We start from the raw sequence: 22,277 nt of genomic DNA on the forward strand, positions 1-22,277 counted from the left end.
AAGTGAAATCATGTGTTCTTTTCTAATGCCTAATTATTACTACGGATTATTAGATTTCTTATTTTAGGAAGGTTAACCACCAGCTCCTTTGATTGAAGGTTACAGAAATAATTTTTCTAAATGACTAATCACATCAGATGTGATGGAATCAAAGAGTCACAGAATAAGCTGAGTTGGAAGTGACCCACAAGGGTCACTGAGTCCAGCTCCCGGCCCTGCACAGCACCATCCCCAAGAGTCACACCAGGTGCCTCAGAGCATTGTCCAAACCCTTCTTGAACTCTGTCAGGCTGGTGCTGTGACCATGTCCCTGGGGAGCCTGTTCCAGTGCCCAGCCACCCTCTGGGTGAAGAACCTTTTTCTAATATCCAACCTAAGCCTCTCCTGACACAGCTTCAGGCCATTCCCTTGGGCTCTGTTACTGCTCACCACAGAGATCAGTGTCTGCCCCTTCTCTTCCCCTCATGAGGTAGTTGTAGGCTGTGATGAAGTTTAAGAGAACATATTTTTATTACCTCATGCAGACTCAACTAAATTGTTTTTACAGTTAGTTATGAGCCATCCTTCTCTCACATGTGTAACAAATTCTCAGTTGACGTTAAGTCTTGATGAAATGGAGGATATTTAGACTATTTACAACCCTTGCTGCACTTATGAGGAACTGTACATTGCAAAAAATTTCTGACTCCATCTGATATGCATATGATGATTGAAAAGTGTTTATAAATGCCAGTGTATATCAATGGGACATGAAAATTCCTTCTAGCTCAATGTCACATGACAAGAAACTGTCATGATGTTACAAAATTTAGAAACCTTATGTTCACTGATCTAGCATTTTCTTTTAAAATTCTTTTTCATATACTAAAAGGACAAGTATGCTGCATCTTTTCTCAGTTAAATATTCTATATTATATAGTATGAAAAATGAAAACAAACATGCAAATTTTAATGTTTTTATATGCATTAAAATGAAGAAACCGATTTAAAGGCTAATAGTAAGCTGATGATTATGAAAACGGATGATTTAACAGATTTTAGATGCAAAATATAGAAATTCTCTGTCATGAACTGCAAATTATTGTATAATGAGAAACTATTTCAGACATAAACTTTGAAAAGAAAATCTCAAAATTTTACTGAGAATTATAGTTGGGTAAAGTCATGTTAAAGAAAACAAGAGTTTTATTCTCTACAACTCAATTCATTATGATTAACATTCAAATGTTCCTATGTCAAGGAATTTTTTTTAAAGTATTAATAAAAATTAATTAGATCTGATTAGAGTTTTCTATGTGTAGGAAGAAAAACAATTTAAAAAAATCATGGACCTCACTCATAATATCCTGAGATATTCCAACGCTTATTTATTTTAATTGGAGAAATACTATAGAATAGTCCTATTTCCAGTAGGGATGCTTTCATATTTTCATGTGCATTTTTAGGCTAAATTCCTTGATATTTTTGTCTATTTCTTAAATCATTTTTGCAATTCACAATTTAGATTTTTAATTTCTTTTTCTTATTAATACTATGAAAAACTACAATAAGTAGCCTTAGATTTTATCTAAAGAGGATATTTCCCCCCAAATAAATATGGATTAATTCTGTCTGTAAAACCACTTTTTATTAAAATAGTTCAAATTTGCAAATACCTAAATATATCATTATTTCATAAATAAGATTATTTTACATTAACGTTTGATTTATAGTGCATACCTTTAAAATTACAGATAATAAGAACTTGATCTTTGCTTCATTGTGCCAAATTTCCTTCTGCTTTATTAACAGAAAGTTTAAGGATTAAATTAGGTGTACATTTTTCTAGGTTTTGTCCCATTCTAGGTTCTTGAGAGTTTGCAGGAGAAGGTTCAGATACTGCAAAATTCTTCCAACACTTTAATGGAATATTTTAACCAAGAAGCTCTATTTTAATATTTCATATTATTTTCAACTAAGTCTGTGCCTTAGGATGTAAAATTTTGTATCCTGAAACTGCAGCTGATAATCAGTTTATAACTGATTACACTGAAGAGATAAGGGCAGGAGAGGAAAAAAACAAACTAAAAAGGTTTAGAATATGTGAGACCTCCACCTGGGCTACTGTATCCATTTCTGAGGTTTCCAATATAACAGACACAAAGAACTCTTAGAGGAGGTCCAGAGGAATTCAATAAATATGATCTGAGGGCTGGGACACCTCTGCTCTGCAACAAGGCTGAGAGAATTTGGGCTGTTCAACCTGAAGAAAGGAAGGCTTTCAGAAGACCCCATTGTGGCCTTTCAATACATAAAATATAGAAGAAAGATGTACTGTGGCTTTTTATCAAGGTCTGTGGTGACAGGAGAAGAGAGTACAATTTTAAACTGAAAGACACTAAGTTTAGTTTGGGCATAAAGCAGACATTTCTTACGATGTGAGTCACTGGAACTGGCTGCCCAGAGAACTTGTGGATGCAACACCCCTGGGAGTGTTCAAGGTCAGGTTGAACAGGACTTTGAGTAACCTGATTTAGTTGAACACATCTCTTCTCATTGCAGTAAGGGAGGATTAGAAGATCTTTGGAGGTCCCTTCTGTCACAAACCATTCTACGATGGCTAGGAAAGACGTCCTTACCTATAACCAGAGATTGGACTAGATGATTTGTAAAGGTCCTTCTGACTTCCAGTATTCTATGATGATATTATTTACTAATACTGTAAATAATCTTGGATTTCGAATGTGAAACTAGTAGAGCACATCTATTATTTTTCACTTCTATTTTTGGCATGGATCTAATCTTAAAAAAAAAGTCAATTATTTACTTATTATTTTCTGCCATTAAACACGTCTAAGTTCTCTGAATTACATTGGTTCAAATAAGATTCAAAACTCCTCTGATTTCTTCAATTAAATTATGAAACATATGCAGGACAAGAACGAACTTCCACCAGTATTTACTGAGAATTAAAACTGATAACATGGTTAACCTTCATCACAGTATTTGTTTATGTAGTCTGCAATAACAAAAGGGATTTAATCAAATCCCAAATTAGCGTGTGACTTGGATTTCTGTTTTTCACTTAATCACTGCTCTTAAAGTGAATCAAAATGAAGTTTTGAAATACAATATTCCTAAGCAAAAAGTTCTTCAGAAAACATATCTTGACTTCAGTGAGGGCTAAACTATTACAAGGATTAGATAGTGTTCCCTCAAAAACTGAGCACCCTGCCTTGAAATTATGTGGAGCCTACCTGGCCTTATTATACAGATGGATGTATTACACAATCAAGTTATATCTGAGGTGTCATCAAGCCAGTAGACATTTGCAAGTTGAAAGAAAAAAATATAAGAAAATTAACCCATCATCTTGAAGAGACAATGCTGCAAGATTTCACTGCAGAAATTAATGCTCTTGCCAGAAATCACATAATATTTTGAAAAAGATATTTTCAAAGCAAACTGGTTTCGTTAACAGTCAATTGAATGTGAAATTTCTTGTTCATATTAAGTGCCACCAAGAAAGTCTACTTCTTGTGGATTATTTCCTAGCTAATACTTTATGCTTACTTTGTTTTTACTTTTTCTTTTTTACTTCTACTGAGTTGGTAATTCAGCTTTATGCGTGATTTTTCAGATTTTTAAACGGCCTTCTGAAAAAATCAAAATATATTTAAAATCACTTCAGGATACAGTCATTAATGCACAAATATTACCTGAGCAGTGAGGAAGAGATCCACTCCAGTGTCCGTTTAACTGACATGTGCGAGACGCCTGCCCCAACAGCGACCGTCTCCCCGTGCAGGTGTAATGAACAGTAGAGCCAAAGGTGTATTTATCTCCAGACAGGACCGCGTTTGGAGGAACTCCAGGATGTCCACAGTCAATCACTACAATGCATAATTATTGGAGATAAAAGAAGGTTATTATCACTGATCCTACAATTTTTACTTTTCATTTTTACAACTGCACGCATAAACTTTGTGAAGGGGTTAACATTTCTAGGGTTTGTGGGAAGGGGGAAGATCATGGGATTAGAATGCAAAATATGCTTCAGACCAAAAGCTATGAAAGAAATGTTTGGAGGTGTCAAAAAAAGATATTTTAGATACATATATAGATGTTCAAAACCACTCATTCACTAAGTTGATCTTTATGTCATGAACACATGCACACACCTTATACTCTTCAGAGAAAAATTACAGGAACACAGTATTTGCCAGAGTCACTGCTGTGGCAGAGAATATGCAGAACTTAGTCCCTCTTTTAATAATTCAGGGCAAGGAGTTAATTTAAAAGCAAGCTAAATAAATCAAGTTTGGGAAATGCACAAAAATTATAAACCAAAATTTCATAAATCAATTCACTATGTACACAAAATGAATCTAGGCCTGATGTTTGATTTCTTATCTTACATCTGTCCATGGTATGTAGATTATCTTTGCCAGAGATATTTGTATTTATGTACCATGAAGCCCACAAATTAGAGCTGCAAATATCAGTGAAGTAGAATCAGCTGCTAAATCATACAACTGTAATTTTTATGAAAATTTCATCGCATTAAATACTATTTTCAGCAGGACTTTTTATTAAAGAAAAATCCAGATCAGAAGATTGATCAGGGTCAAGGATGTGTTCAATTCCATGGCATTTCAGATGCATGCAACAGTACCATGATTGTACAATACAGAATAAGATCAAATTCATATATGGCAATTTTTCTTTCTTAAATTATTATTATGGTATTAGAGCTTTAATTTATGTATATACTGATTTGCATTTAATGACATGTTCTCCCAAATGTCCAACCTTTCTGGTCCACCAAGGTGCAGAATCTTCCTGACAGGATCACAAAGGATTTAGGAATATGCTAAACTATTGACCAACTTTGATTCCCACCTAGTGTTGCTGACCCCTGTGACTGTTCTGCTTTGAAGACTTTGAGTAAAACAGCCAGAATAGTCAACTTCACATAACAAACCCTTGTTGTCAGCGTGTTATTTTTTAATCAATTGCTTCTAACTAAAATTTACTATCAGTTATGGATAATTTCTGAGAATGAAAACTTAGAACGTCATCAAGAAAAAGGCATGTTGGTCATGCAGGCTTCAACAAAATTAGACCTTTATCCTCTGAAGAACATTCAGTTTTTCAGAATATTTTGTTATCTGTAGTATTCTTGATTGATTCTTTTGCCCTATTCAGATGTCATAAAGGACATAGTTAATTTCATACTGGTACCTTACAGTTTCCAACTTTGGGCTTTCCTGTACATACTTTTCTATTTACATTTATATCTAGAAGTCATGGATCCCTAATAATTGACTTTAAAATTATAGCACCCTTAATATTACCCTTGATATGATTATGCATTCTACAAAATTTAATTTGATATTAATGTTTTCAGGCTGGGATTTCATATGAGAAGTTGATTGAATTTCTTTTTTTTTCTAATACTAACTAATTTTCTTCTTTTCTATTTACCACTCTCATTAAAACAAAACCAAAAACAAAAAAAACAACTCTATATCTAATCTAAACAAACTCTTTTTATTTTAAACCATTACTCCTTGTGCTATCAACACACACAATTGTAAAGAGTATCATTCCAGCAATAATTTGCAAAACACTCCAGAAGCTCTTAAAAACTTTTGGTATGCTTATGATTACAAAATACCATGAATACCACTTAGGTAGAATTCATTGACCCCTCTATGAAAATGACACAAATAAAGCAGAAAATGCCCTTTCAAAAGTATATATATCCCTTTTATTCCCAAAGCTCTTTTAAAAGAAAAATAAAGGCTGCCTTATTAAATTACTTGTGACAATTCAGATAAAAAATGACTAAGAGATTAAAATACAAATGTAGAAGGAAGAAATCTTTGCAACTTTACCTTTAAATTAATTTCTCTTTCGAGATACTATTAAGGAATATTTCTCTTTTTGAAATGGTAATGTTGCCTTTAAATTTAATTTGTGACCAGCAGACACTTTGTTTTAGGTTTAACTGTGACTTGCAATCAAGCTACTTATCCCATCAAAGAAAGAGACAAGTTCCATAACTGAAATTTTTATCGCTAATAAGAAAAAAAGTTATTTTCTTATTTTTTGAGAGGTGATAGTAGAACTAGTGAAGCCTCCTGAGAACAAATAGCTACAGTATTGCAAATATCAGTCCATGATTCCTGAATACGTAACCTTTGGACTGTTTTCCTTTAATCTCTAGAAAAGAAGCTTTTCTCAGTGAAAGATGTTGATCCTAAACGAAACCCTTTTCACAGACTAGTAGAGAACCAGGTAAATCAATGTCTCATCCAATTAAAAGTCTAAGAAACATCTCTGGCTGTATCTGCATCACAGTTAGAAAGTTGTTCATGGCAAACCAGAATAAAAATAACCTACTTGTGTTGATGCACTTGCCTTAGTGAATAGGTTATGTATGAGTATGATGTTCAGGTACAAATATTAGTGTGGTAAACTGAGGACACTGTCCAGAGGACATCTTAGGTGTTCTACAGTGCTGTTACTGGTGAAGTCAATGGACAGGTTTTGACCTTGCATCTCTGCTATCAGGGATTATTATGCTGGAGCATCCAGAGATGTTTGTATGGCTATTGCATTTCATAAGTATTCTATGTTATTTGCTACATACAAGAACAACATAACTGCTATTTCAGCAGCTACTGAGACCCTCCATCAGAACCACACACACACAAATGTATATAAATATGATTATTATAATTGTTGTCATGAGACTGATGAAAATGTTGTGTAAAATAATACCTCATCTAGTTCACATTCTTTGTAAAAGCAAACTCATTATCTACTTACTAATGCATTCAGGTAGAGGTTTGTCCCAGTGGCCATTTGGTTGGCATATTAAAACTGAAGAGCCAAACAAAAAATACCCAGGATTGCAGTCATAAAATACCACTGTGCCATACGTGAAATTTCCATGTTCAATTTTACTTTCTCTTATAGAATTTGCAGGAATTCCAGGATCCGAACAATTGACCACTAAAAAGAAAAAGAGCACAGACTTGAGAGCCATAATAATACAGTCTCCTAAAATGGTCTCCTATTCTTTGTATAAGAAGTGTATAAGCTGGTTTTATATACCCTAACTTTTTATATAATGGTAGTGAATTAGGAAGAAGAACAGAAACGACAAGACGCTAAAGCCAGAAGAAGTTAAACCCAGAGCAAATATAAAGAAATGCTTCTTTATAGTGTGATAATACTGTAAAATTATTTGCCACTAAAAGTTACTGAACATACCAATAAAATGAATTTACATTCCTGTCTTGACACACACTGTTGTCCACAAATAGAAACATATTTTGGGGCTAGATGTGATTTTGGTCTAACATACACAGAAATGCAAACATACTTATGTTCCTATACCATTTTGATACTGGATCACCTTTAAGACAGATGCTTTGAGCTAAAGGGCACAAGGTCAGTTAGGTAAGACTGTGGTGAATCTGACAGAATAAGAACATATACCAACAAGTGGATAGGATATTTTAAAAATAGAGGTCAGCTTTCATGGTTAAGAATACTGATGAATTTTTTGAGTTCTTAGCACTTCAAAAGATATATTTTTGAAAATTTCTGAATATAGATTTTTCCCTCTCTTTTTTGTGTCTTACAGCTACCTGTGAGTTCAGTATAGTACTTATTTTGGGGGTCATGAAGATTAATTTAACAGTTTTTATATGGTTTCCTCTGGTCAAGGAAACACATCATCACTTATTCAAAGTGAATAATTTTTTTTCTAGAAAACCAAAGTTCCCATAAAAATTGCTATCCCTATATCCTTACAATCAATTGCATGTTTATATATGTGCAAATCTATATATCTGCATGTGTATTCAGGTGGAATTTCCTATGCATCAGTTCCTATCCATTGCGTCTCATCTTTTTACTTGGCACCACCAAGAGGAGCAGGGCTGCATCCTCTTGACACCCTCCCTTCAGTTACTGACAGTGATGAAGACCCCTCTCAGTCACCTTTTCTCAAGATTGAACAGGCCCAGCTCCCTCAGCTTGTCCTTGTAAGAGAGATGCTCCAGTCCCTAATAATCTTTGTAGCGCTCAGCAGGACACACTCCAGGTTCTCCAGATATTCCTCACTAGGGCTCAGTAGCGGGGTGGGATCACCTCCCTCAGCTGCTGGTAATGCTCTTCCTAGTGCACATCAGGACAACACTAGCCTTCATGGCCACAAGGGCACTGCTGGGCTTGTAGACAGTTTGTTGTCCACCAGGACCCCCAAGTCCTTCTCTGCAGAGCTGCTTTCCACCCCCAGCCTGCATTGGTGCATGGGGTTACTGGGGTTACTCTTCCTTCCCCAGGTACAGGACCCTGCATTCACGTTTGTTGGATTTCAGAGATAAATATGCATGGATGTCTGTATATGAAAGTATTAAAATATGCTGAAAAGCTCTGTAATCTGCAAGGAAAAATGGTATTGCTAGATGCAATTCAAGATCCTTTTTCCTACCTAAATCACTTAATGTAGTAATTTTATGGCTCATGTCCTCTCTAGCTCCTATTCTAAATTATTTTGCCTGCTTGTGCGCTTCTTCTAGCAGATCTCAAATATTGATACTAAAAGCCTAGAAAACATACCTTTTCCAAGGACAGAAGTAGATTTCTGTTTGTATTTTACTTCTTTAATAGTAAAGGACAGAACAATTTGTTAGCTACATTGATGGTCGATATTGAATATTTTTCTTTTCCTGGAGGAAAGCCTGAGCTACATTTCTGTCCTTTTCTTTTTACCTCCCTACAAGGATCATTGAAGTCCAGCTCCTGACCCTGCACAAGACAGCCCTAAGAATCACACCATGGGCCTGAGAATGTTGTCTATGTTCATGTTACTAAGCATGTATTTAAAGTAAAGAAAAGAATTTATTCATTATTCAGGAGTAGTGAGCACTTGAAACAAAATACAAGGAACTTCGACCATTTCAATAGTTTTACACAATTATTATGGTTGGCTAAGAAGCTAGACATTTAATAAAGTTGTTAATAGTATAACAGCAAGTGCACTGAATTTACATGACAAATTTATGGGACAAAAGGAAAGACTTCACAACAGTGTGCAGCCTTTCTATAATATTGCACTTTTGGTAGTTTACAAATATGCAAGGAAACACTATATTATTATTTAACTTCTTAGCAAATAAAATAAAATCATATTAGAATGGATTTCACTGCACATTGTTGACATGATTAATGATGTCCAACACAAGATGAGTACTTATTGTTTTTAAAATCTCTCCTAAAACCAATATACAATTTCAGAACTGTGTAAAGTTTCAAAGAGCAACCTGATCAACTTATTGCACACCAATAAGCTGTCAGCACTTTGGCACATTACTCTGCAATATGAGAATACCAAGGTGACTGATAGCAACTGGATTGAAAATGAGATTAAGTAGGTACCCTAAGCACACAGTACATATTTAGTACTGTAAATTTAGAAAATAATGTCTTCTCATCAACAAAGAGTTCCTTGGAAATTTAAGTTCTGTAAACTATTTGGCAGTATCTCTTAGGGGAAAGTAATCAAATAAAAGTGGAGAACACCTATTGAAAAGAAAATACGGTCAATAAAACTTCTATAAAAATACATTATTTAGTTTATGCACATATAAAAATACAGAGAAGCTGCAGAGAAGTTGCTGAAGAACAATCATTAGAATTTCTGCATATGTACATGCAAGTTACAGGAAAAAGTACATTTTTCTAAAAAACCCAATTATTTAAAAACACATAGAAATTTTAAAAATATAGGGATGACAAAACCTTCTTAAAACTGTTTATGAAAAATTAAATAGGACTAATATAATACTGTTATTTTTCTAAGTGAAAGAATTATTTTTCTAAGTGAAAGAATATCTAGAAGCGTTAAGAACACAAATGGACAAGGTTAATAAATTAGAATAGCAATTGTCAAAGTCAAGATGCTCTGTGAAGTACCAATGGAAATGTAAAAGGAAGAAAAGTAGCTTTTCTTATGTGTCTCCTAGAACTATATTGGCTAAAAATGGAGATAAAAATATTTCAGGATTTAAGCTCTTAATTATCTCTCCATAATTTTGCTTCAGTAATTTGTAGAGACAACTTTTTAAAAAGCAATACAGTCTACAGACACATAAGAAAGTTTCTCTGCAACTGTTATCCTGGCAACCCAACTGTAAAAAATCATAGCATCACAAAAAGTCTTTACTAATAAGATTATTATGTTAGTTAATCAGTCTCTCTGTTGGTGAGAAAGGAATCACTTTATCTTGTGTTCCTTTACCCTCTGTTTATTTTCCAGCCCTAATTTTACAACATCTAGTTGTAAACCTGTAAATGCTGCTTTCTTACCTTTGCATATTGGAGGTGAGTGGCTCCACTGCCTGTTAGCTTGGCACTGAGCTTTGGTTGGTCCTTGCATAACATACCCAGTATTACATGAAAATGTCACAACATCATTGAAGTTGAAACCATTTCCACTTGTTCTTCCATAAATAGGACTACCAGGGTGACCACAGCTGACAGCTAGCATAGCACCAGTCAAAAAAAAAAAAAAACAAACAAAAACAGAACAAGTTGTTATCACTTTTCATTATTTATTATACAATAGATAATAATTATATAATAGTATTTTTAAGTTTGGATATTATAAGATACTTTGCATTTTCCATGATGAATTCATTTTCAGGAACTTAATTAAATTTTTAAATAAACTGAACAGAATTTGACAAGCAGTAATGAAAGCAAATGAAGAAAACTCTTTGAAGAAGCAGTAGAAAAGCAAGCACTAGATTTTCATTATGCATAGTCGGGAATTGAAAGAAAATATTTCACTACCTTAGTTCCTCAAGTATTATTTCTTACAAATTTGTCTTATTATCAACTCAATATTTTATCTTTGTGGCCTAAATACTTAGTGAGGCTATAAATTTATGACTATTTTTTGAAAAAAAACCCCGGAACAATTGGCACAGTGAATTTTTTTTAATGTTTATAAAAAAATCTATCTAAAAAAGGTAAAGTTTATTTTCTATGCCTACAAAAACCAGATGAAAGTAAAGTAAGGAAAATTGGACACAAATTAATATTCACAAAATTATCAAAATCACTTCGGAAATATTTTCTTCTATTTTGTAACAAACTGTTGGTAAAAAAATGGTTAATTGGTAATTAAAAATAAATATTAAAACGTCACAGAATAAATGAATTAACATTGCGTGCTATGACTTGGCATTAAGAGAATTTCTGCTTCAAAGATAGAGCCACAGGATATTTAGAGGCAGATTAATACAGTTTCAATACACTAATATTACCTGTAAAATACTGGTAATCTACTTTAAAGTGCTTAGAGAAATCTAAAATTTTCCTAAATTAAATAGATCATTTTATGTTATTACTTAAAGGTCTTTCATGTGATGGCTTGGCACACTTATCATGCAAAAGAAACCTCATTAACAAAGCACAATATTCACTCAAAGGAACACCAAAACAACAAATCAAAGTAACACCACCTCTGTGAGGAAGAAGAAGAAGAAAAAAAATTTTGGTAAAGAAAACATTTTAATCTGCAGTGTTGACAGTTTACTTCAACAGTATTTACTTATCTAACCGAAGCAGTGAAAGTAAATACACATTAAATATTTCCAAAAGCCACTGCAGGTCATAAAGCCATTTTCAAATTTGAGTAGTGACATTCATAAATCCTATCACTTTCTGAAGAATTTTCATATCTGAAACAGCAGGTATTCAGTCACCAAAAAGATGCAGTGGACATTTTAGGTGACAACACTTAACTTCGCCTGATAGATGAATCACAGATTTTATGTGTCCCCATACTTTTGAGGACCATTCAATCCTCATCTTGTTTGACACAGATATTCCTGTAACATCAATCAGTATGTGCTGCCATGCTTACTTACGCACACAGGATGGAAGTTGGCCAGACCAGTTGTGATCCTGTTGGCAGATTCTTACAGAAGAGCCAATCAACCGAAAACCAGGACTGCACTGGTAAACAACTGTGTCTCTATAGCCGTAATTTTCTCCTATCACTTGTCCATTGACTATAAGGTCTGGGATACCACAGTGACCAGCTAGATTTATTTATAGTAAAGAGAAAAAAAAAAAAGAAAAAAAAATCAGTAAATATGTCATAGAAACTTTAAATAAACCTCCTTAACTAAAACAAAGAAATGCTGCATATCTTTTAAGGTTTTTATTGACCTAATTCAAAGCTTTATTTTTATTAGCTTGGTGAAGCTGCAGTCATGCATATGTATGGGTATGATTATACACATATAAAACTTACAAAAAGATTATGTAGAAAAGAGATTAAATGTCATATATATAATCGAATTTCCTTTAAAAATATGAATAATTCCTTTTTATTGTAACATGTAAAAATATGTATTATTTACCTTAGTTTTATTTTGATTATGATTAAATGAATAAGGTAGCATTAAAACATCATGCATTTAACTAAATAGAAAAATTCCACATAAAAAAATACAGATATTATAGATATAACTCCATGTGGACATTATATGTAAATATATCCTTTGTACAATAAAAAAAGAAAGAATTAACTTGAACAATTTATTGCTGAAATTTGACTCTCTGTAATGTTTTCCATTCTTTCTCTCCTTCCCAGTGGAATCCCAAAGAGATTAACACCCTTTGGTTGAAGGCAGTCAGCACAACAGCCGCCAAATCTTACAGCAGCCAAATGGCAACCAAAAATCTGTCTATGCCTAGGCCTAATCTTTTACTCTGTATTATCAAAATATGAGAAATATTGTATTTTCACTATGAAAGTCATAAAGAGACATTTAGCCTACAGAGAGACTGGGAAAAAAAAAACAACTGTGTATTGCTATTTTTCATAATGAATTCTGGAAAATAGGCACTGTGATTCAGCAAAAAATCTGGTAAGGGGAAAGTCTTTTAAGAGTGGACCAAACCACCAGCCACCCAAACTCCTCTGCTCTCCTTTTGTCTTCTAATTTTCCTCAAATAGCCCCCACAAACTAATCTCCAAAGCATGGAATTGCTAATAAGAAAAGACATATAGAACCAATATGGTTTGGACTGTTTTTTCCTTTGAAATTTTAAATGCTTCTAATACCCTGATGTATTTTCTGCATTTTGCCTCATTCGAGGCTAGAAATTAAAAAAAAAATCTTGCATTTTCTTACAGCTTGAGTTTTGTATTTTATTTCACTGTATGAAACATGATAAAACAATCAGAATTTACCAATTCAGTATTAGTAGTATATGAACCTCCATATATATTAGATTGATGACTCCAATTTGACTTCTGTGAACTTATCAGGAGTCCAAGCCTGGTACTGTTCGAAGCTATATTAACCCTTTTTTGTTCCCTCCCTGTTTCCCTCATTCTTATGAAAATCAAGTATATATGAAATTTATGTTTTCTAGGATAAGACGGCATAACATGTTTAAAAAAAATTTGTCAGAGTATTTCTTGATTTTCCAAGAAATTCATAATCCATTCAGCATGTAGTAGACTTTTTTGAACATGCTCCAAAGGAACTAATTTCCCTATCCTCTCATATTTCTGACTATAAACAGGACTAACCAGATGAGGAATAAAAACTGAGTTGTAAAAGATTAGTTTCTATCAAAATCCAACCAGACAGTCTGCAGTGATTCAGATCATGCTCAAGTAAATATTTTTCTAGTTGCATTTAATTAAAATATATGGCTTGGTTCCTAATTAAGAATTTAGTGTTGCTTTATGGCAGAGTGGAAGCAGAATACTACACCAGAAAGGTTAATCTCTATTTCCTGTGCAGAGAGAATAAAACTGAATAATTCAACATGTAAGGCAACTGAGATCACAGTGCAGTTTCTGCAATTTTACAAAACTTTACAAAACCCATACAACTTCAACAGGTGAAAATTCATTACAAATCATCTATATGTCTTGCAGTAATATCCCAGTCTCACTCCAGAAAATTTAAAGTAATTTAAAAATCCCATCCTCTTAGTCTAATTCCTTTAATTGCCATAAACCTCTCAGACCCTAGTTTTGACTTCTTTGACTTTTGAGTTTCTTTTTTTCTCTACTTAGTTCTTTTCCTTTGACTTTCTTTAATATCTGCTATATACAAGGAGAGAGGTGGTGGATGTTGCTTACCTGAAATTCAGCAAAGTATTCAACACAATTTCCCACATTCTTTTCCTGCACAAAAGGGCAAGATACAGATTGGGTGGGTGGTCTTCAGGATGGGTAGGGAATGGGTTAACAGGCTGCACTAAAAGGGTGATGATCAATGGTTTGCACTCAGGCTGGAAATCTATCACAACAGGATTCCCTAACGATCAGTAATGGGCCCCATGACATTGAATATCTTCATAAATTATCTGGATGATGGGATTGAAAGCAGCCTCACCAAGTTTGCTGATGACACCAGACTGAGATGAGGTGAGGCAGACATGTGAGAAGGAAGATCTTACAGAAAGATCTGGGCAGGCTGGCGGAGCAAGCGAGAAAGAACTGTCTGAGGTTTGCAAAAACACCTGCAAGATTCTGCCCCTGGGATGACAGAACCAAAGAGCCCAGAACAGGCCATGATCTGTGTGCTGGCTGGGGAGCAGTGTCACTGAAAGGCTCCTGAGGGTCTTGGTGGACAAGAAGCTGACTGTGAGTCAGCAGTGTGTGGCTGCAAGCGTGAAAGCAAAATGGATCCCGGGCTGCATCTGCAGAACATTACTAGCAGTGGTAGAGATGTGATCATCCCACTCTATCCAGTGCTTGCCAGGCTGCATATGAAAGATGCAGAAAGATTCAGACAGACTGCAAAGGCAGGTCATGAAAATAATCGAAGGCTGAAAAACCTCTCCTATGAGGAAAGGATGAAGGCATTAACTCCTGGAGAAGGCTCAGGCAGAGCGGGGCTCATCACAGCATTCCAGTACTTAGAGAGTGGCTACGAAAATATCGGAGGCTCTCTCTTCACATGGAGTCACATGGAGAGGAGGAAGAGCAATGGGTGCAAGCTGCACTGGGAAAGGTTTCATCATGACATAAAAAGAATTCTTTTGGCTGTAAGAACAAGCATTCCCCAGAACAACCTATTCAGAGATGTGATGGGAGTCTACATCACCGGATGTTTTCAAAATGAGACTAAACAGGATGCTAGGTAATCCCATCCCAGCTCCCTTTGCCATGAAATATTGGATCAGATGATTTTTCAAATTCCCTTCCAACTTGGGCTGTTCTATGAGTCTGTTACTTCAAATCCCTCTGTCTTGATTATTTCCTCCCACTCTGTGTCACAGTTATATCTTTGGAGTGCTAACTATATTGCATGACCAATTGTGAACTTCCCACTACTAGTAATGAAACATGATTTTAAAACAGTAGAGACTACTTCCCTCCCTATTTAAGATTTCTTAACTGAGAAATAAAACTGAATTAATTAAGAATGTTATAACGCTGTATTACAAAACTGTAGTTCTGTCATAACAGAATTCTAAATCAATCAGTGAAAATGTTAAGTAAGTAAATATCATTCAAAAACAGGATATACCAGACTTGTGACACATTTTTTATCTCAAATCTAAAAAAGGTATTAAAACAAACAAACAAAAAAACAAAAATGTGGGGATTTGCAGGATTTTTTGCAGTTTTTACTCTGTTTTCCAGAAGAAGCTTAGTGTGACTGAGGGATATACAAAAAAAAAAAAAATTAAAACCAAACCAAACAAACAAAAAGAGGGAAAAAAATCCCAAAAGCAAAACAATCCAACACCCCAAAGTTATGGGTTCAGCATTATTTGTTTTATTAAAAAAAAAATACCTTACAACTGTCATGTACATGCATGTGGTAAGCAGTTCACTATGTTTGCTATGAAAATTCTAAATAACGGTCTGCATAGTTCCTGTCAAGAGAATATTGGAGAACTTTACTAGAATTTCCTCTGATTCATGCAGGTAAGTAAATTCCATAAGATCCAAGAAAGTTAGAGAATAATTAATATTTTCCTGAACTTTTATTCTTTGCTTTATTTTCCCACTCTATTTTACACAGCCATAGAAATGTTCTCTGCCAGAGAAAATTAAGACCTCAACTTATAGTAGTTGCTATCATTACTTCTCCAATATTGAGAAAAAAACCCCCAAAAAAATATAGAAGAAGAAAAAACAAAACACCTCTCAAACCATCAAAAAACCTCTATCACTATGAACACCTGTATTTGGAAGAGCAATTATTACTTAACTTCAATTCTATTCTGGGGTTTTTTGCATTTCTTCTAAAAGTAAGGTGTTTATTTATTTTTCTCATGAATTTTAGTAGAATTCTTACCTTTAACAGTTTTTATTAAGCTAATCTATGAAAATAATTCCAAGATGTTCATTATAGATTAAAGATATGCTCATATTTATTGCTATATATTCTGATATTTTTTAATACCAATTTTGATGGTAATTGTTTCTCAGGACTTTCATTTAAACTCCTATTATAAGGGCTTTGTGACAAATAAGTAAATTCTAATGCCCTGGTAGTAAATAGCTGGCTTCCCACTAAGTTAGGATTCTAGACTACATTAGGCTAAGCTATTCTAGACTGTTTTCTTGGCATCTTTGTCCATTGTCAATATCTCTATTTTTCTGCTGTACCATAAGACTAGTTGTAGTTCCATTTTTTGTATGACATAGATGTAAAAGATTTTTGTAGCATTTCTATGAATCCAGATGAGACCCGTGGGTCTTAATATAACCTGTAACTTGTAATACTGAATCAAAATATACCACTTTTGCAAAGACAAGTGAAAATTACAAAAAAAGTATTAAAAGAGACTAAATGTGAAGGTTTTACTGAGTAGCAGATTTGAGAGAAGAAATAAGAAATATACTGTTCTTAATTTCCAGTCTAGCAAAACTTGATAAGAATAATTGCATGAAATATTATTAAAAAACAAAATTAGTCAAAGATTAGGAATGAAGGATATTAATAACCTGTGACCACCAAATAAATTACCTAATTTGACATGAAGTCCTGCTCTAGCAATGAAGAATGAGCATAATAACTCAGTGTCAGAACCTTTGAAACCATAGCTGTAAATGAGATTTCTTTTCTGCAGGTTGTTCTATGAGAACAGGAATAAATGAATACAGAATCTTTACATTAAATGGCAAAAAACATGCCTGTACTTACTTTAGTTGTCAGTAGTGTCAAAAATGAGCACAGTAGTGAAACAAATCTACATACCAATGTATTATTGAAAACAGATATTTATGTTATTTATTATTCAACAAAGTTAATTAACCTGTCAAGATGACCTCAGCTGAAAAGGGAAGAATTATTTCCTGCTTTTTTCTTCTTCTTCTTCTTTACAGGGCTTCCATTTAATAAAAAGATATAAGAAGGCACAGCTCTGAACAAAACAGGGCTTGGGGCATTTGTCTTGCTATTTTCAGAAGAGTCTCATTTTGACAGCTGTTCAAGCTGTACTAAAACTGTTCAGGATGAATGGTAAAGTTATTTTAAATCTTTTTTTAATCCATGGCCCACAGAGGGAAGTTCTCTGCTGAATTCCCTGAAACCGCTGAATAATTCTTTAAAGATGAAACATCATATACCTAATCTGAAAGTCTAGTTATTATTATACAGTGGAACTGAAGAACAAAGAAAAGCATATGGCTAACTCCAGATATATTAATTCAGTAACACTGGAGATGCAGAATCCCCCTTAACTGAAATACTGAGAGTTTAAAAAAGAGATTTAAAAACAGTGAAGACGAAGAAGGTAGTGGCTTATATAGTTTTCTAGAAGTTTCAAGTATGAAAATAGTGGCAGAGAGGTTACACTTCAGAGGTTACATAGGCATGGAAACCTTTCAGTGGTTGAAAGCTGATTGAGAAAATATATAAAATACTACTGATAAATTAATGCACTGAAGATTCTTTGCTGTTAGCTTACATGGTTGCTTTGCCCCAGATGGTATGTCTGCTATTTTTTGACTCCATGGACAGCATTGTTCTTAGAGTTGATGGATAACTGTTTTTTCCTTTACGAGTAACAGGCTGACAACAATGGCTCATTAGCATTTTAAAGCAGCATTTTTGTATGAGAAAAGAGTAGAGTAAAACTGGGATAAATATTCCCCAGCTAACACATCAAAGGTTGTGTTCACATTAGAATTTTGGTTCAAATCTTCCTTCTCTTAAATGTGCTGAGTGATTTTACCATGAACAAATTAGCTTCTTTCAGAGGAAGCACACTGAGAAGCTCAACTAGGTGCACAAAACATGTTTCATCACCTTTTGGACAAAAAGTAGTCAAAATTAATGACAGATCTTTTTGACAACTTAAAACCATATAAGAAATGATGGCATTTAGCCCAGAGGACTAGAGCAGATATAGTCCAAGGAAAATTCTCTGAATCATATGTAATGCAAATGCAGATAATTCTAAATAAATTACTTGTTTCATGATTTTCTCAGTTTGATGGATTATTTTTTAATTCAGACAAAGACACAGTATGTGAAGTGTAGCCTTTCTCTTAAGAGATGAATGGTATTCTTAATATTATTGTTTGGGAAGTGCAGATGTTGACATTTAATGTACACACTAACCTAAAAAGCTATTTTCTTCTATCCATCTGCCTTTACTGAAAGCTCCTCTAATATTAGCCATGTTTGGGAACCACACTACCTTATGTCTTATTAATCAAATAAACTTCATTCTTCATTTTTGCATTTAATTCACAGGGGTACTTTATAAAGGTGCTCTCCAAATGAACTGAATTAACATCATTTGGTCATATCACAATTAATAGCAAAATATGAAGTCTTACAGACCTTTAAAAATTTAATAATATTTTATCATTTATCTTTATTTGAGATTTAATACTAATATGCAGAACTGAACAAAACTACTGTTCCAGAAGTTGCTGAGTCTATCCCGTATGAAATAATGGCACTGACTTTTGGTAAATAAAGGAGAGAATATCAATATATCTGTTTTATCAGGATGTTTAGATGTCATGAGGTATTGAAAAAGAAGAAGGAATTAAGAAATAAATGTTAGGTGTTGTACAGCTGAGATTAAGAGGATAGGGTCACGACTTCAAGAAATGTGAAAACCTGGAGGTAGCTCACCAATCAACAAAAAGAGAAATGTACATAAGATATCTTTCCTCTGAGTTTAAGTATTGGTTGAAAATCATATTTTTGCTGCCTTTTCATGTAGTTTTCATTGATGAGATGTCTAAACAACTTTTTAAATTACTATCAGTCATGTAACTAGCACAAGTGAGAGAAGCTCAGTTAAATAACCCCCAAAGAGAAGTATGGAATTTTGTACATTACATTTACAATGAGTAAGGTCCTAGCAAAAAATCAGAATTCTTTCTAAGAATTTAAGAAAACTGCTCCATTAGAAGGGCAGTAAGAAGAACTGTATCTAACCGAAAGACTTTTCAAAGCATGCTATACTTTACTTTGTTAGTTTTACTTTAAGTGTTTTTGACTTAGCTGTCTAAAATGTTAACCAAAATAAGACATAAAACATTTAAAAAGGCAAAAAATATGTAAAAAAGAAAAAAGAAAAAATAGTCCTGATCATGATGTGTAAAAGTTATGTTCTGAAAAAAGGGGAGAAAAATAGTGCTAGAGAAGTCTTGGGAAATGTTTTTCACCATTCATATTCTAGTTAACTTCAAAGTTTATCTGAAAGTACTATAGAGTTATTAAAGTATGTCCACTTTACGTCCACTCTAGGAAATGCCCAGTTTACTAAATATCTGATTACATATTAAAATAAATACACTAAAAAAATTAAAGTATGATAATATATGTTTTTATGATCAATGTTATTCCTGGCATTAAATTAAAGCAAACAAAATTAATGCAATGGATAAAGGAAATAATGCAAAATATAAAATTGTAAATATGTCATCAGTAAATACTGTAAATATACAAAGTTTTCATATAAACAGACAAAAGAATAATCAATTTCTTGTTTAATATTTAAGTATTTTTCCAAGAGGAAAGTGTTCAACAAAATCACAGATTTGTCAGTCTCTCTTTATAACTAAGATATTGAGTAAAAATCTATTCCATGTTTCTGAATGTTTCTCAGGATTTATTACATAGACAGTTTCAGTGTTACCAGTACAGAAAAAGATCAAGCATAATAAATAGTAAGTGACTGTTTGTAACCTAGGAGACACAGCTGTCATTATTTTAGTCTTTGCTTGTTTTTTATTCTAAAAGACTAATGTGATTTTTTTCACAATAAAATGTCATGAAACATTTAATTTTTTAACTTTGACAACAGAAGTACTTCAGAAGCTCTATTCTGTTTTGTTTCATTTGTTTTTTTTCAATTTGAACATTGTTTCTTTTCATCAGCTATGGAAAATAAGGACCAAGAAGCCAATTTCCTACTATTATAATAAAGTGATTACTCATGAAGTACTACTTTGTCACTTAGGTATTATTTAAAGAAAAAAAGTGGGATTGAGAAAGGAAGGCAGTTGTGTTAAGTGTTCTGGCTTTTGCCATAGATTCATTATCCATAAATTATCCATCTTTTAGTAAAAGAAGTCAGAATGAGAAAAGAAAGACAAAAAAGCTGTGAAACTTATCCTTATATTCTCACACTATTATGGCTGTCATCAAAACCATGCAGTAATGTTCACAATGTCATGGAATAACATAACTGGGATTTTAGTCAATATTTTTGGTGATTTAAAGCTTACCTCAGTTCTAATTCTCATCTATATCTGATTAGGTTCACCACAAACTAAAGTTCTACTGCAGATACTTAGATTCTTGTTTGTTCTACCTTTCATATACTTTTAAAATTACACATCCCTGGAATTAAAATCAGGCTATCTAATACAACAATTAAGTGTAATTGTTTCAGTAGCACTTTTGAAAAAAAGAAGCGCATTTTTAAACAAAATACTTGAAAAGTATTTCTTTTTCCAGTAGGATTTCATGTATGTCATTTAAGTGTATTCCTAAGGGCATGTTCAAAACTTAAAACAGAAATACATTGGTAATAATTTCAGTCCAAGAACAACTACATTTTTCAGAAAGTAAAAGTGGAAAAAATGTTTACAACTGAAAGCATGAAAACATCAGAAGTAGATAGTGAACATTACTGATAAGTTCCACAAAAATTAATTTCTTAAAATACCCACTTTGTAGGTCTTCCTGCTGTATTTGAACTCTTTTCTCCCACATTCTAATAGTTCTTTAATTTCCTCCACTTCCTATACTTTCTGACAACAACCTTTAAAATATTTCTTATTTCTGGTCTGTCATTAGCTGATCTCATCCGTCTTAAGTCTCAAATTTCTTATGGAAGAAACAAGAATTGAACTGAGCTATTCTGAGTCTGCAGGGCACTCATTCCTGTACAGTGATGTAACACAGTAGGCAGCGTTGTTGCAAGAGAAATTACGCAGCCATGACTCTCTCCCTTTTGTAAATTTGCTCTGTCACTAACTTTTATGGGGGTTTTTTTGTTTGTTTGTTGGGGTTTTTTTAAGCAAGGTATACATTTTTTTTTGTGCTGTATATGATGTATATTCTATTTTTTTTGAGTAATACTTGTGTTCATGCTGTCTTCAACAATTTGCCATAATAAATCTTTAAAGATATGCACTATAAGATGTACTGTAGTGCTATTAGCCTGATACAATAGGTTTGGTTTAGATTACTGGTTTTGTCCTCTAGTTATATAATTGTTTTCTTAACTTTTTATTGTTACTGGACATTATAGTGTAGGAACTGAATAATAATGAATCTCTTCCAAGAAGTAGGGGTCCTCTTTTAAGTTACAAGTAAAGATTATGTAATCTGTAACTATTATTAAATTATATTACAATTTTATTTCTACAGGCAAATGCAGGAGAAATTCAGTTCATTCTGTGCTGATCTTCATTTGGAATGAAGTTATTTTGGCAAAATTCTTAAATGCAAGTATTTTTCCAAGGTGCTATTCACAAATAGCATCTAATTTATCTGGTTTTATGTTATTATTTTTCTGAAGAAATTTTTTTACATTTCTCCTAACTTTAACAGCTGTAACTTCTGCAGAAAAATCAGTAAAATAAAAACAAACAAACAGGCAAACAAGAAAAAAAGCAGAACATTTTGATTAAACACATAGTATGGTGCTTCAAAAATTTAGATTTAGAACATCTTGTAATTGCTGACAATTTAGAAGATGAAGAATATCAAGAGTTTCCATTGTTAAAGAAAAACATAAACAAA

General features: G+C 33.2%; 1 protein-coding gene across 1 annotated transcript in view; it reads right to left on the reverse strand.

Annotated features, from left to right (window-relative positions):
- Positions 1 to 22,277, reverse strand: part of CSMD3 (CUB and Sushi multiple domains 3) — a 576,871-nt gene that overhangs the window by 42,710 nt on the left and 511,884 nt on the right. The window contains exons 55-58 of the mRNA XM_005420686.3: positions 11,937 to 12,110; positions 10,369 to 10,542; positions 6,817 to 7,002; positions 3,699 to 3,872 (exon numbers count right to left, since the gene is read on the reverse strand). Coding sequence (XP_005420743.1) covers positions 3,699 to 3,872; positions 6,817 to 7,002; positions 10,369 to 10,542; positions 11,937 to 12,110 — 708 coding nt within the window. The remainder of the gene's footprint in view (positions 1 to 3,698; positions 3,873 to 6,816; positions 7,003 to 10,368; positions 10,543 to 11,936; positions 12,111 to 22,277) is intronic.

Source organism: Geospiza fortis, unplaced genomic scaffold, assembly GCF_000277835.1.
Source record: "Geospiza fortis unplaced genomic scaffold, GeoFor_1.0 scaffold111, whole genome shotgun sequence".
NCBI classification, from domain to species: Eukaryota; Metazoa; Chordata; class Aves; order Passeriformes; family Thraupidae; genus Geospiza; species Geospiza fortis.